The sequence below is a fragment of the Gymnoscopelus microlampas genome (assembly GCF_963454915.1).
Source record: "Gymnoscopelus microlampas genome assembly, chromosome: 1".
Taxonomy (NCBI): domain Eukaryota; kingdom Metazoa; phylum Chordata; class Actinopteri; order Myctophiformes; family Myctophidae; genus Gymnoscopelus; species Gymnoscopelus microlampas.
This window is the reverse complement of record NC_139962.1, coordinates 32,080,283-32,095,304: the sequence shown is the minus strand read 5'-3', so window position 1 is coordinate 32,095,304 and position 15,022 is coordinate 32,080,283. Positions and strand designations below refer to the sequence as shown.

The 15,022-nt window shown below is 42.3% G+C and overlaps 1 protein-coding gene across 1 annotated transcript in view; it reads right to left on the bottom strand.

Annotated features, from left to right (window-relative positions):
- Nucleotides 1–15,022, bottom strand: part of unc13c (unc-13 homolog C (C. elegans)) — a gene marked incomplete at its 5' end in the record, with an annotated part of 241,227 nt that overhangs the window by 68,475 nt on the left and 157,730 nt on the right. Inside the window, one exon of the mRNA XM_084046368.1 lies at nt 999–1,125. Coding sequence (XP_083902494.1) covers nt 999–1,125 — 127 coding nt within the window. The remainder of the gene's footprint in view (nt 1–998; nt 1,126–15,022) is intronic.

Genomic DNA, 15,022 nt, shown 5'->3' with positions numbered 1-15,022 from the left:
TCGGCCCGGCCAGACTAATTAGCATACATCTCCGGTCCGGTCCGGCACGAAAACGTTGGGTCGGGTTCGGGACGAATTTGAGAACTCTGCAATACTGCAATACTCATACTCTATTGCGCTGGTTCCCAAAGTCGGGCCCGGGGGCCACCAGGGGGTCCAAATGGACCCTTATGGGTCTGTAACTCTCGCCCCTTGGAAATGCAGGTTCCACACAGAGATTCCAGACTAATATCTAGGAAGTGATATTAGTCTGGCCATGCCAGGCTAGGTCCATGCTGGCCTAATGCTAATCAAACTGGAGATCCTTGAAATTAAAAAGGTTGAGAAGCTCTGAACTAAACTACTGTATACTGTGGAATCCAAACTTTATCCCAGCTTTAGGTTCATGTAAAAAAATAAGGCAAAAAAACTATAATAATGGCATTGGTAAAATCGCGTGCGCGCGCACACACAGTGATGTAAAGTAACTACAGTAAGTACATTTACTCATGTACTGTACTTAAGTACAATGTTTTTACTTTACTTGAATATTTACAATGTTCAATACTTTTACTTCTACAGTACTCCACTACATCTCAGTGGCAAATATTGTATGTTTTACTCCACTACAATTATATGAAGCTTTAGATACTAGTTATTTTGTAGACTTTGATTATTATTTCAAAACATACATTAACCACTTCAGCCCTATATACATTCCGGCAATTTGAAAATAGCCGATCTACAAGCTCACAATGTGTCACGGTGCAACGCATTGTGAGCTTGTAGATCAGCTGTTTTAAAAAGATACATTTTGAAAACTTTTTGAAATGTATATATGAGTGCTTTTACTTTGGTACTTTAAGTATATTTTGTTGCCGATACTTTTGTACTTTGACTCATGTCCAATTTTTATGCAGTACTTTTACTTTGTAACAGAGTAAATCTACAGTGTGAGTACTTCTTCCATCACTGTGTGTGCGTGCGTGTGTGCGTGCGTGCGTGCATTGGACACTTACAGGGAGTACTCAGGAGGAACATCCTTGAAGGCCGATAAACCTCGTACGTACTCGTTGTGGAACCATTTAACTTTGAAGTGCAGATTCATGTACTCGGTGCTCTTGCATAGGCGGTGCTTGTCATGTTCTGCAACGCAAGTGGGGAAGAAAAAAACACACACACAAACACGTTAACACACAGAACGCACACATGGTCCCCCCGGGACGCTCCGAGTGACCCACATCCTAATTAACCAACTTAACACCCCATATGGTTGTCCCTCAGGGCTCCTGCTATATAGCGTCTTTTCTGTTTTCTTTTCTTGTGTGGGGAAAGCTTGCTGAAAATAGCGGACCGACAAGCTTACAATGTGTCGCAGCGTGACACGTTGTAAGATGTAATACCGATGCTGGGGTTTAAAGGAGTAGTTCACCCAAAAAATACTTATTTTCTCTCAATTACACACACCATGAAGCCTTGAATTCATTGAGATTTGTTTTGTTTTTGTCGCATTCAAGCCAATGATGACCGGCGGAGTCTCCAACTAACTGATGACCCGCTCATCAAATTATTGGCTTAGGAATGCAACACATAAAAAATAAATGTCCATGAATTCAAGGCTTCATTGGGGTGTGTAATTGATAGAAAATAAGTAATTTTTTGGGTGAACTACATTACTCCTTTAAGTGGTTAAGTGTTAATTCAGTTAGGAGCTACAGTATGCCACATTGCAACTTGGGAAAACTAGCTCACAAAGCACACACATAATGTCATTTTCTGTTTAAAAATAGTTAAATAGACATGTAGGCAGGGGCATTTTTATTCCACATTTAAAACAACAGCGTTGAACCAAAGTTCTGTACACCCAGGAAACAAATATAAAATACTTTATATTTGTTTTTATACTCGGTATAAAACATTTGGGGACAAATAGCAGCACATCTTTAACATCCTCATTTAACTCTGAGAATGTGCATACATTGACAAATTGATACTGAGGGTGTTACTGTGCATCTGCCAGGGTGTTTGTAGCATTTTAACTCCTCACACCAACAATTCATCCTTCACTCTTTCTTGACATACATACGCACACACGATCTATAGCCAGACTTATACAGTACTTAGCTGGACGCTTCTGTCGCACACCAAAAATAGCAGATCTACAAGCCCACAAGCATGTAGATCTGCTATTTTTGGTATGCCACACTCACACACAAGTAAGTATAAATCAAGCCTATAGCAGGCACAAACAAAAGAGAGCAGAGAGTAAGGCTGAGACCCCCTAATACTGTAGCCTGAAATCTACAATAAAAAGGCTGACTGACTTATGTAAAGCCTCGAAGAAAATGGAACAATGTAAAGAATAAATAAAGCAGAGGCTCTGAAAAGGATTGCAGAACATCTCAGAGCATTTGGATGGCTGCAAAAATAAATTGAAACCAAAACGGTTTCCAGGATGCATCGACATGACGGGTGAGTCATTTACTCCTGACCGCTTAAGACACTGAAAAAACAGAAAGCTCTCTGGAAACCCCCTGGAGGAGAGGAGAGGAGAGGAGAGGAGAGGAGAGGAGAGGAGAGGAGAGGGAGGGAGGGAGAGGGAGAGAAGAGGAGAGGGGAGGGGATTTTTGTAATGGTAAGCGTCCTTGGGTTTTTGAAAGGCGCTATATAAATTCAAGTTATTATTATTAGTATTATTATTGGAGGAGAGGAAAGGAGAGGACATGACAAGACGAAACAAAATGAAAACAGGGCGCAACAGAGCGGAGGGGAAAAACGAGGTGATCGTCACCAAAGATGGCAGAAACAAAGTGAAAGACGAGAGGGAATAAACTGTGAAGAACAAAACAGAGTGATGAATAAAAAATGACTTGTAATATGAGATTAAATAAAGTACAAGAGACACAAGGGTAACCAGACAGCATGGGATTGTGGCGGATTCAGACTGGGTCTGATTGATTCGAACCATTCCCGAGTACGACTGCCCGCTCCCCGCTGGCCAGCATTCACATTGGCCATGATCCTTCCGTACCCGAGTACACTGCATTCAACTGTAATGGTACTTATGTGCCTCAGAGGGGCGCTGTGGACTGTGGGGCTTTGGGAGATAGAGAATGTCAGTTGATAGAAGAAGAGTCACAGTCAGAGTTTAGAGTGAATAATAAAGTTTGACTGTGTTCCTGACGTTGTCTTGAGTTGTAATAATAACAAACAACAACACACAACCAACGGGCCGGCGCTGACGGTCTTTGAAACATCGCAATGTAACGTTGTCTGTAATTATCGTATGACAGTGACATCACTGACGCATCCTTGGTATCTTAACAGTGATGTCACGGACTAATCCTTGGTATCTTTATCCTAGCGGCAGCGCTCGCTACACATGTGTTTTTTTGTTTATGTTTTTTCACGGTCGTGCTACTCAAACTCTAGTGGGATTATTATTTCTTGTCAACTTTCAAGTAGAACTATCAGAAGGTATAAACCCAGCTAAAATAATGTGTCATTGGAACGGATGGTTTTCACTTTGCAGTGTTCCGTACCAGAGTACACATGAATAGGACCCCAGACTACCTCCCCAGGGGTTCCCAGGTGGCAGGTACGGTATGGTGATCCGTTCCGGGGAACGGTACGCAGCGTTCACACTGATCACAACATCTGCCAAGTGTTCCCGGGTGCTCACCTGGGGCCATAGTCTGAATCCGGCCAATTTGACAGAAATAGACAATCTTCACGCTCATAATGCATCACCTTGTGACACATTGTGAGCTTGTAGATCGGCAAATTACGGTGAAGATATTTAGTGTTGAGCAAAAATAGGAGGGGGCCAAGTAAACTGCCCTAAAAGACCAAAGTCCAGTAACTTTGCAAATTGAAAAACAAATACTTACACATTTAGACATGGAACACCAATACGTAATTATACCTTTCAATCGCGGAACCCCTTTTGGTGTAGTTGTTTCTGTATACAGTATAAAGCAACATACATTTTTGTAATTTATTTGAATAATAATTTAAGTTTTTCAGAAAACTTAGGTCAGGATTTAGAAGGTGTTTTTAGAATTGGCCTCAGGTCTAAAGGGGTTAAAGTGTTTTAATTGGCCAGCCAAATGTGTTATCGGTATATAAGTGATATTTCACTAATTGAAGTTCATCAGGTAATCGTTTATACCGGAAAATCATGAAGGCTGATTTGACCTTTGAGACAAATAAGTCAAATGTGTCCAACAAATTTAGCTACTGCGCTTTGTAAGTACACAACCCGTGGGAATCTGGTCAACAAAGCATAGAGTTTAAGTGGTTAAAAAGACAGATGGATGAAGCCACAGAATGACAGCGCGTGTCGGAATACATCGTAAGACAGTTATCGACTGTAAGGCTGAGGACAGAGCAGTCAGAGGTAATACAGAGGACAGAGAGAGACCAGGGGCTTTGTGATGCGTCCCGTCCTGTCTCTTATAATTACTATCCCCGGTTTTATTAGCTCCGCTGTTCATCTGAATTCCTGCCCTCTGATTTCTGCAAGGCACTCTATGATGAATGTCCTCAGAGTGGCTTATTATGTTGGACGACTAAAGAGCAAGTCAGGCCAGGGCCAGGGCTAGGATGGCCACAGCTTTTTTAATGTATTTTTTAGCTCTGGCAGATTTGTCAGAGAGCATCATGGGACACGAACGGAGGGGATCAGGGGTGGCGGGAAGCCAAAATGAAAAGGAGAACGTATGCAGCCCGCGATCAGTTAACCCATTCTATCCAGGAACGCATCTGTGTAATTTTTTATTTCTTTGGCTATTAGAAAATAGCAGGTCTGCTATTTTTTTTTTATCGTGAACATTTTAGCTAATCTTTGAATATATATATATTTTTAAGTGAACATTTGTAAGTCAAATCTTTGCTTCTGGAGGTCCCTGGAACAAAATACTTTACAAATGTTCACTTTAAGACATAAATTCAAAGATTTGCACACATTTTCAAGATTATAAAAAAAAAATGCAGATCTACAAGCTCATAGCGCAGCACTCGGTGCCGCGCTATGAGCTTGTAGATCTGCTATTTTTGAATAGCCAAAGAAATCTAAAATGACAGAGATGTCCCGGATTGAATGGGTTAAACAAAAATATATTAAACCCAAACACCACTGGGATGGGAAAGACAGACATGGAAGATAAAGATGAGCGAAAAGAAGAAAGAGAGAGGAAATCAGAGGACTGAGGAAGAGGCATGACATCCCGAGGAGGATGACACACCCACAAACTATACATGTTTATATGTTTTACTATACTCGTGAGGACACGAAACATTTTAGGACAGCAATTTTATGAATGCCATTTTAACCCTAACCTTACAGCAGAAAATAGCAGATATAGAGAGCTTGTACATCTGCTATTTTCAAATTCTACTGTACTGTAGGGGGGAGAGAACAGAACAGACCAAGTATAGAGACAACGGTCAAGTATTGAGGGTTTAAGTGGTTAAATGTCTGAAAATACAATAAAATGAATCCAACATATTAACACATTACCCGCCAAAGACGCAGATCTATGTTCTATTTAATTAGTGCATTTGCCCGCCAAGAACGCAGATCTGCGTTCTATTATCAAATTATTTATTTTTTGGAAAATTCCACAAGGGGCACCCTAACACAGCTTTGGAATGATCGATCGTCACTCAGAGAAGAAGTATGTGGATGTGACGTCATTCCAAAAAACGTCACATCCATCCACCCTGACTATGGGATTTTCAGAAAAACACTCCCATCTCAGTTTCTTTTTTTTGCATTGAAAACCACCCGTTTTCAGCGGGCCATAGCCCCAAAATGTCCGATCACGTTTGGAATGTTAATGTTCCATTGGACACACGGATCCCTCCACCTGCACTTTTTTTTTTTTGTACACATCGTGGCTTCCACGGCGTTTCAACGATCATCTATTTAAGGTAATTACACTGGTAAGGGGATAGAAAACGATGTTTAATATCATGGCGGGTAATGTGTAAATAGAAAAGATCATGTGTAAACAAACACAAACATTAATTGACACGTTATTACACTGATGACAGCGTCTGTCAAACAAGTCTATGAATCTATCAATGCAATCTATGAAAAGGTTTAATCTGCAACACAATGTAATACAATATGTAGTGGGGGTCCCTGATTCATCTGTCTCTCAGCTAAGGGGTCCCTGCTTCATCTCTTTCTCTCAGCTAAGTGGTCCCTGATTCATCATGTCTCTCAGCTGTGGGGTCCCTGCTTTATCTCTCTCTCTCAGTTAAGGGGAGAATAGTAATACATGTACAAGTACTATGCACACACACATACGTAACCCCCCCACTCACACACAAATGGACTAAAATAAAACAGATAAGCAGGCGCGCGCACGCACGCACACACACACACACACACACACACACACACACCATTGCGATACACACGCGCGTGCACATACAGAATCAGATGCACACAAACACTCTACATCAAAGGCGAATCGAAATGGAGGCATGGCACCCAGCTGTCACATATTAATCCTGATTACTCTCTGATGAATAGCACAGCGCCTGCCACACTTGTCTCTTCCCTTGAGTGCCCAGGGGAAATATTTACATACACTTTATATATTTACCTGGGGATAAAGCCATTCAAACGCATAAAGCATCTGTTTCTGTGCTGAGACAGGGATTATTCCAAGGTTTTAACGACGAGTCATTGTGTGGATTAGTCACTCCTCATTTCCATTTCCCACAAACTCCAAGTGAGTCTGTACTTAATGAAGAACTATACCTATTTCTCAGAAATGAGGTTTGGATTTGTGCTTACTCTTAACCAGTACTCCATACGTCTTCTTCATTTCCAACAACACCGATAATGCTGCCTTGTGTATCTGCCAATACAGATACTGTAAGTAAGTAAGTGGCTTATTCTCGGTAGCAAGAGTGTCTATCCCGTTTTCAATGAGCTAGACCTCAGGGAGATGGATTGCTGAGGTGGAGTGCAACAACACCATGGTCCCAGTACTTGCTACACAACATTATTTACCCAAGCTGTGCTACTCGTACACTTAGTTGCAGGCAGTGCCTGGGATTGAACCGACAACCTGGCGGTCCAAATGGAAAGTGCTCGACTGAGCTAACCGCACACATACTGATACTGTACCTACTCCCATACACTTTCATTTCTCTTGAACCACTATTACTGTAAGTCGTTAACTAATCTATATCCATGCAGCTAACACTCTCATTTCATATATCTTGCATTATGTATAACAGCTAATTCCAGCCCCGCATTGTGATTGGCCAACAGTCGTAACGAGACATTACAGAGCCGTGCCAATAACCACAATAACACCGACGGGCAAATGGAAAACGCCTCATCATTTATCACTATAAATATAACTCTGCCATTGATTACTGTTCAGTGTGGATGCTATAGGAAGCTCCTGCCCCTCTGGCATCTTCCTTCAGCTGTGTGACAGTGAGATGGTGACACATCTCATGCCAATCATTTAGCACCTGTGTTTGATTTGTCAAAATACAGTTACAGTCTAGACTACGATTAATGGTGTGTAATATCTGAGAACAAACTGGCACTTCAATATCACAACACACTGTCACACAGTTAGCTTATCCTTCGTATTGCCCGCACACGCACGTGCAGACAGACAGCAGACACACATTCACAGCAGTGTGCATACGGCACACACGTGTGGTGGCATACTTTCAAACGCTCACAGGTCAAGTGTGCACACAAAATCACCTCTGTATGTCCTGCTGAGACTTCTGGGTCACACTTATAATGAAAGGCACACACTGTGGAAATACGTCACACACACACATCCCATCTCCCCTGCCCGACACAAAACTGACCGTAGCATTATGCTCTTACCACCACGTGTAATGAAAAGAGCACGCACGCACCCCCACCCCCCCCCCCCCCCCCCTTCCAAACATACACACACGCGCACGCACGCACGCACGCACGCACGCACGCACGCACGCACGCACGCACGCACGCACACACACACACACACACACACACACACACACACACACACACACACACACACACACACACACACACACACACACACACACACACACACACACACACACACACACACACACCTCGTGGAAGCAGGCAGAGGACGGTTAGGAGACATCGAAATCAGTGGTCAGCAGGTGCTCTATTTGAAAAGTGTGTGTACACTGTACAGGTTACTGTAACTGGTACTGTTTACACAGTCTCAAGGAGACAGGTTCAGAACTGATGACACACTTGGGGGCGCACGTGTGTGTGCGCACGCATGCGCTTGCATGGTTGTGTGTATTCTCATATGTATTCTGACAAAATGTACTTGTGTTCTTTCCTCCATCTTATTTAAGCACTCTCCCATGCTGTCTGGCTATATACCCTTGTGTCTCTTGTACTTTATTTTATCACATATTTATATTTAAATTAATCATGATATTTTTGTTCTGTTTTGTTCTTCACAGTTTATTCCCTATCGACTTTACTTCAACAAAATAATACACTTCATTCATTCAGATGTAGAAAAGTTCTATTGCCAAAATTAAAGCTCAATTATGTGGCTGTATTCGATCTCCCTGCTCTTCTATTGAGACATTTAGATCTTGTGCCTAGTCAAAATTCTATTTCTCCCCAGAGCAAGCAGGCATGTGCTTGTATTGGCTCAGTGGTTAAAATTCCAGCACTTGTGGGGCGCCCGCTGGCCTAGCGGTCCAGGAGGATACCACATACGCTGGTAATCCAGCTTGACAGCGTGTCGAGGGTTCGACTCCAGATCCCGACGACCTTTGCTGGGTGACTCCCCCTCATCTCTCGCCCCATTTCCTGTCAGCCTACTGTCCTATCAATAAAGGCATAAAAAGCCCCAAAAAATATCTTTAAAAAAATCCAGCACTTGCACAGGAGTAACGGGTTCAAATCCGGGGGGTTGAACAAGACATTTACACAGCGCATCTTTAATAATTTACTGCTTGATTAGGAGGAATCACATTAACCTGTCTGTGTGTACACCCATCCTTAGCCAGTTCAAACACTAATGTGTGTTGAACGTGGAGATACATTTAAAATGTGCTGAGAGGACATTTATCCCATCTCCAATACCACCCCTATAAATGTCACAGGATTTGTGGTTCAGGCTCTGAACCAGGGCTGACCCCAACACCATTCTGTCCAGGTCTGAAATAAGCACCCAGCGTAATGGTTATTCATTCATGAGGTTGTAAAGGGCCTAGAACTCTCCATCACAACTCGCTCTGAAGTCATAAAAAGGTGATTCTATACAAAAGGACTGTAATTCTGCACCCCCTTTGCAGGCAAGGTTTGTGGGATATTACATAAAGTTATGTCTAATCTTTCATACATTGTGTGACTTTTTAACAGTGTTGGTGTTGGTGAGTCTACCGCTGGTGGGACGCTATTTTAAAGACGTCACGCGCACGTCGCAAATGAAAAGTATTAACAAGAGCTTGTGACTAAATTACAGTGGATCCATTTGAACACAGGCACTTTTTCCCCGTTTCCTGAAAAGTAATTTTGGACATACAAGACAGCGACAATAATATGAATTACAGTGCATTGCTGTTTGTAAAGGTATAGAGGTAGGAACAGTTAATGAGAATGGCATACTGCAGGCCATTGGTAAGGATAAAAGAGACAGCAGGGGAGGACTCTTTCAAAAGATACAGCTCCCCGTCAGAATCTGCTGCCATGCAGCGCGTAGAACAAGAGCAGTCAAGCTGGTGGGGGGATCAGTCAGCATTGATTATTTCCACAAAGCAAAACGTACAACATTTTATGTTTTTAAGTTTAATCCTGAACGGCTGTAACTGTGAAATAGATTTATTTTCATGTGTAACAATTATACATTCATTTTGTAAAAGCAAAGCTTGCGTATATATTTGCTATACTGCTATTTCCATGGTGAAATTCGCCTTCATGGCAGAACTTCATGGATATCATATGCCAGTATGATAGTAGCAGAGTCAGCGCTGCTGTATTTACACTGGACTGTTTATGCAAATCCAAATCCAACCTCCTGGGACCCATCTCCTTGTGTGAGTGTGTGTGTGTGTGTGTGTGTGTGTGTGTGTGTGTGTGTGTGTGTGTGTGTGTGTGTGTGTGTGTGTGTGTGTGTGTGTGTGTGTGTGTGTGTGCGAGCGCGCGCGCGTGTGTGTGTAACGTGTTTGTGTGCCTGCCCTTGTGTGGTTATGTGTGTTATCGAATGTTCCCGTGCGTATTAATTGAGCATGCACGTGTGTGCCATGTGTACATGGCATGCATGCGTGCGTGCGCTGGTGTGTATGTTTGTCTTACTGGTGGTACAAACATCGGGGGGCTTTAATGAGGGACAGATCGGCTCAGGGGGTCCCTGGTGAGGATGTCATCTTGTCTTGGCTGAGCCCACAGGGACAGACAAGACTCAGAGGGGACTCGCTCACTTCTCTGCCTCATTGATTTAAATTCCCCCCCACCTCCCCCGCCCGAAAATTATGTCCCGCCGCGATTCATCGCCGCACTCTGATTTATGAATCTATGAGCCTTGTGAAAGGCCAGATATGCCGAGGGACAGCCATGAGGATCACAATGACAGACAAGGCCAGTATATAGAGCTCAGTCACATAATTCCTTCACATAGGGGTCTGACCTACTTCAGTCAAAGGGGTCCGCTAAGCCGCGTCAAAGGGGGACCGCTGACATGTGGCCTGACTATCGTCTCCGTCGGGTGGAAACCTTGTATGTCCAAAAACATACTTTTCAGGATTCAAATGCAAAAATGGCAAAAGTAGCAGATCTACAAGCTCGATTTTGTGTGACGCTGTAGTGTGATCAAGTAGGGTGTTAATTTACAAAAAAAAAGTAAAAATATGGAGATACAAGGTTTCTGCCCGACAGCAGCGATATAATATCATCGCTGTCAGGGCGGAAACCTTGCACGTCCAAAGCGGTACATTTTCAGGACATATCAGGACATTCAGGAAAAATACAAAAATAACCTGTGATCCAATGTAGATATCATTTTAGCAACAAGCTCTCGCTAATACGTTTCATCATTAGTTCATTACTGAAACCCACAGACTTAACCACTTTCACTTTCAACATTTTTCTCCAAGCTCACATCGGATCACAACGCGACACATTGTGAGCGTGTATATTGTCTAATCCTGCTATACTTATGTGCAACACTGTTGCATGAGGAAAAAGGTAATTGATTTACAAAAAACAAAAATAATAAAGTAGAAATATGGAGATACAAGGTTTCGGTTGTAGACAACGACGATACAGTCCAAAGGCTCAGAGAACAGAGCGGCTGCAACACAATAGCTCTTTATGCAGTCCTGATGCTGTTGGACACATTGTGTCTCCTGGCCTGCTGACGGCCATCCATCCACTATACAGGCCCACTGATGCAGCTCTGCCACCAACGCAGCTCCATGACAGAGTCTACCAATACAGCTCCATTGTACAGCCCACGGCGGTTCAATTACAGGGCCCACTGGTATGGCTATTATAACACCACAAGCAGTGGTGGAAAGTAACTAAGTACATTTACTCAAGTACTGTACGTAGGTACAATTTTGAGGTAGCTTTACTTTACTTGAGTATTTCCATTTTTTGATAGGTTTTATAATATTATAATACTCGGACAATAAGCACCCAACATAGACAATATCCAAAGCACTCCTCCGCAAAAAAAATCAATCAATGAATAAATAAATAAAAAGGTTTATTTGGACACTCTAAAAGAGCATATTATAAATACAATGCATTCTACTGAATCCTAAAAACAATATGTGTAAAAAGCACTCCTGGATTTCTGGCATTGGGACAACACCTGTGTTCCATGATAATGCATCCTCTGTGTCTCTTGCCAGCAAAATAGATAAACACTGTCAAACAGACAAACAAGCAGACAGACCAGACAGTGAGCTGAGATGAGGGCTTTAGCACACATGCTGCCATGTTGAGAAGCAGCTCTGAGAGATAATTATTAGATACACAAACCTTGTATCTCCATAATATGTCAAAGTTGCATGTTTTTTAGTTGTCGTTTCTTTTTCATAAATGAATGCCCTACTTCGTCATACAAGAGTGTCGTGCAGAATTAAATCAAAAAATAATTGAACGTGGAAGTGTGTCTGTGGGTGTGATAAATATTGTCTCTGTCGAAAACCTAATTATGTCCAAAACTGTTACTTTTCATGATTTAAATTCAAAAACAGCAAAAGTAGCAGATCCACAAGCTCAAAACGTTTCGAGCTTGCATATGTGCTACTTTTGTCGATTTTCCATGTATTAAGTAGGGCGTTAATTTACGAAAAAACACAAAAAGTTTGAATATGGAGATAGGAGGTTTCTGCCCTACAGCAACAAAATATAATTAAAAGTATTGACAAGAACTTTGCGACTGGATAAGATAATAACTACATTGGATGCATTGGAACACATGTCATTTACCATTCCCTGGAAAAGTAACGCTTTTGGACATAACAAGGTTTACGCCCTACACAGCGACAACGATACTAATCTAATTGCCGTCAGACTCGGCTTGATTCAAATCAGACGTTCTACCGTTGCGATGGAAGCGCCGCGCATGCATGCCACAGCGCGACCTCTCGTAAACAACCATGTAGACAACAATCCCACCAAGCCGTGCCCGGGGGAGGGGAGTGTTGTCAGAGAAATTGAAAACGAAATTTGATTAAACAATTTAGGCTGCACCAGTGGGCTACAAAATATGTGTTTACTGCGCTGCAAGAACATTAGATCCTTAATGACACGCTTGGGGAAGCGCCGCATTTAAAAACTAGACTGTTATATCACTCCACTGCATGGTGGATATATGGAAGTATACAGAACTTCATTAAGGAGCTAGTTTGCGCTGCGATGTGTGACCGCATCAACCTTTGATATTGTATTACTGTCTTCCCTTCTTGAAAAAGAGAGTGGGGCCATTTTTACTGCGACAAACGGGAAAGCTGAGAGGGGACAACGCACAGTAAAAAAAACATTGTGGTCGTTTACAGCAGCGGATCCACAAATTTAAGTATTTGGCCGCAGATCCCAATCTAAAGATATTTTGTGCCCCCCCCAGATTTGTATTGTTAAAATGTCTGTTTGAAAATAGCAGATCTACAAGCTCACGTGTGATGCTAAGCGTGAGCTTGTAGAACAGGTCGGCTAATTTTAAATAGCCGATGTTCAAGTGGTTTAACTGATTTTGATGCTATATATATATATATATATTTTAAAAAATAGCTTTTTCTGCCTTTATTAATATCACAGTAGAATCACAGTAGATTGACAGGAAATTGGGAGAGAGAGAAGAGGGTGACACGCAGCAAAGGTCGTCGGGATCGAACCCGCGACACGCAGTCAGGCTGCTAATGCAGACTAGGTGCCTGGACTGCTACACAAGCCGTCCAGGACATTTTCATGCTAAATTAGCAGATTTAGCTGGGGACCCCCAAGAACCACTACTCCACTGTAATTATTTGAAAACTTTAGTTACTAGTTACTTTGCAGGTTGAGAATACACTTACAGAACTTAATAACCAATTATCAAGTGATGTGGGCTCTCTGTGGATACTCTCCCCAAACTCTGGAGGATCAAACACATTCAAAATTAATAGGATAAGAAATTCTAAAAGAGGGCAAAGAGAGCAAATCAATAGGTATTGTAAAGCTCTTGAAGGGATGTAAGGGGGGAAAACAACGTATACATTTATTGAACAGATGATGATTTTTCGAAGGACTTAAACCTCACAATGAGACATGTGGACAGGGGCCTGTAAGAAGCAACCGGGGGGGTCGCGATGACTTTCGGGGATCTATCATACTGGATATAAAGTTGAAAAGGTAAGGAAAACCAAAAATCTCTGGCAGTGCATGGGCGATTGATTTATGTATTGAATCTGGCAGTGAAAGCGTTAAGAGGAAAGCGCCACGGATGTGTGCTTCAGTTTGCTCTCAAAAGCACCTCTCCTCTCTTGGCTCTTCTTAAGATATTTTATAACATGGCCTAAGACAGTGTTGATATTAAATTACGTTGCGGGACTCTTTCACTTGTTAATGCTGCCTCAATCTAAACTCCCAAAGGAGCCGTTACGGCTTCCCTCTGATTCAAGAGGCGAATACTTCCCTTCCATTAATGTCTCAGATCCAGATATATCGTTCCTATTAAGCCGACTCACAGAACTATTTTGTTTTTCTTTTAACACCGAGTCCAACCTCCGAAACCTAAACTCCCAAAGCAGCAGTCCCTCTTCCTTAAGCCTCTCTTCCCTCAGGCTACCATCCTATTTCACTGTCTCTCAAACATGCACAAATGACGCTCACACGCTGCCAAACGCACACACACAACAAACAAACAAACAAAAGCATCACATTCTGAGTCATGCCGAAGCGATGGCAAGCCCTTCTGTCTTATCTGATGAAATGAAACCAGAGTGGATATTCAGAGGATCTGTCTGTCTGTCTGTCTGTCTGTCTGTCTCTCTTGTGTGTGTGTGTGTGTGTGTGTGTGTGTGTGTGTGTGTGTGTGTGTGTGTGTGTGTGTGTGTGTGTGTGTGTGTCTCTCTCTCTCTCCCCCTCCCTCCCTTCCTCCCTGTGACAGGACAGAGCTACATACGGACCAGCAGAGCAGTGGTATGGTTCAGTATCAGTGGTGTAAAGTAACTAAGTACATTTACTCAAGTACTGTACTGTACTTAAGTACAATTTTGAGGTACTTTTACTTCACTGGAGTATTTCCAATTTTCAATACTTTTACTTCTACTAGTACTTTTACCACCAATGTATGGTTCAGTACCATCTGCCCACACTGTTGTTCTGTCTTCTTATCAGGGTCGCCATCATTCTCTCCATCATTCTGGGTGTCACTCACTCTTATACATTTTTCTCTGTGTTCCTTCCTCGGTCTCTCTCTCTCTCTCCTATCATCATACTGACCAGTGGTGGAAAGAGTACTCACATTTTGTACTTAAGTAAAAGTATCAATACTGCAATATAGAAATACTCTATTGTAAT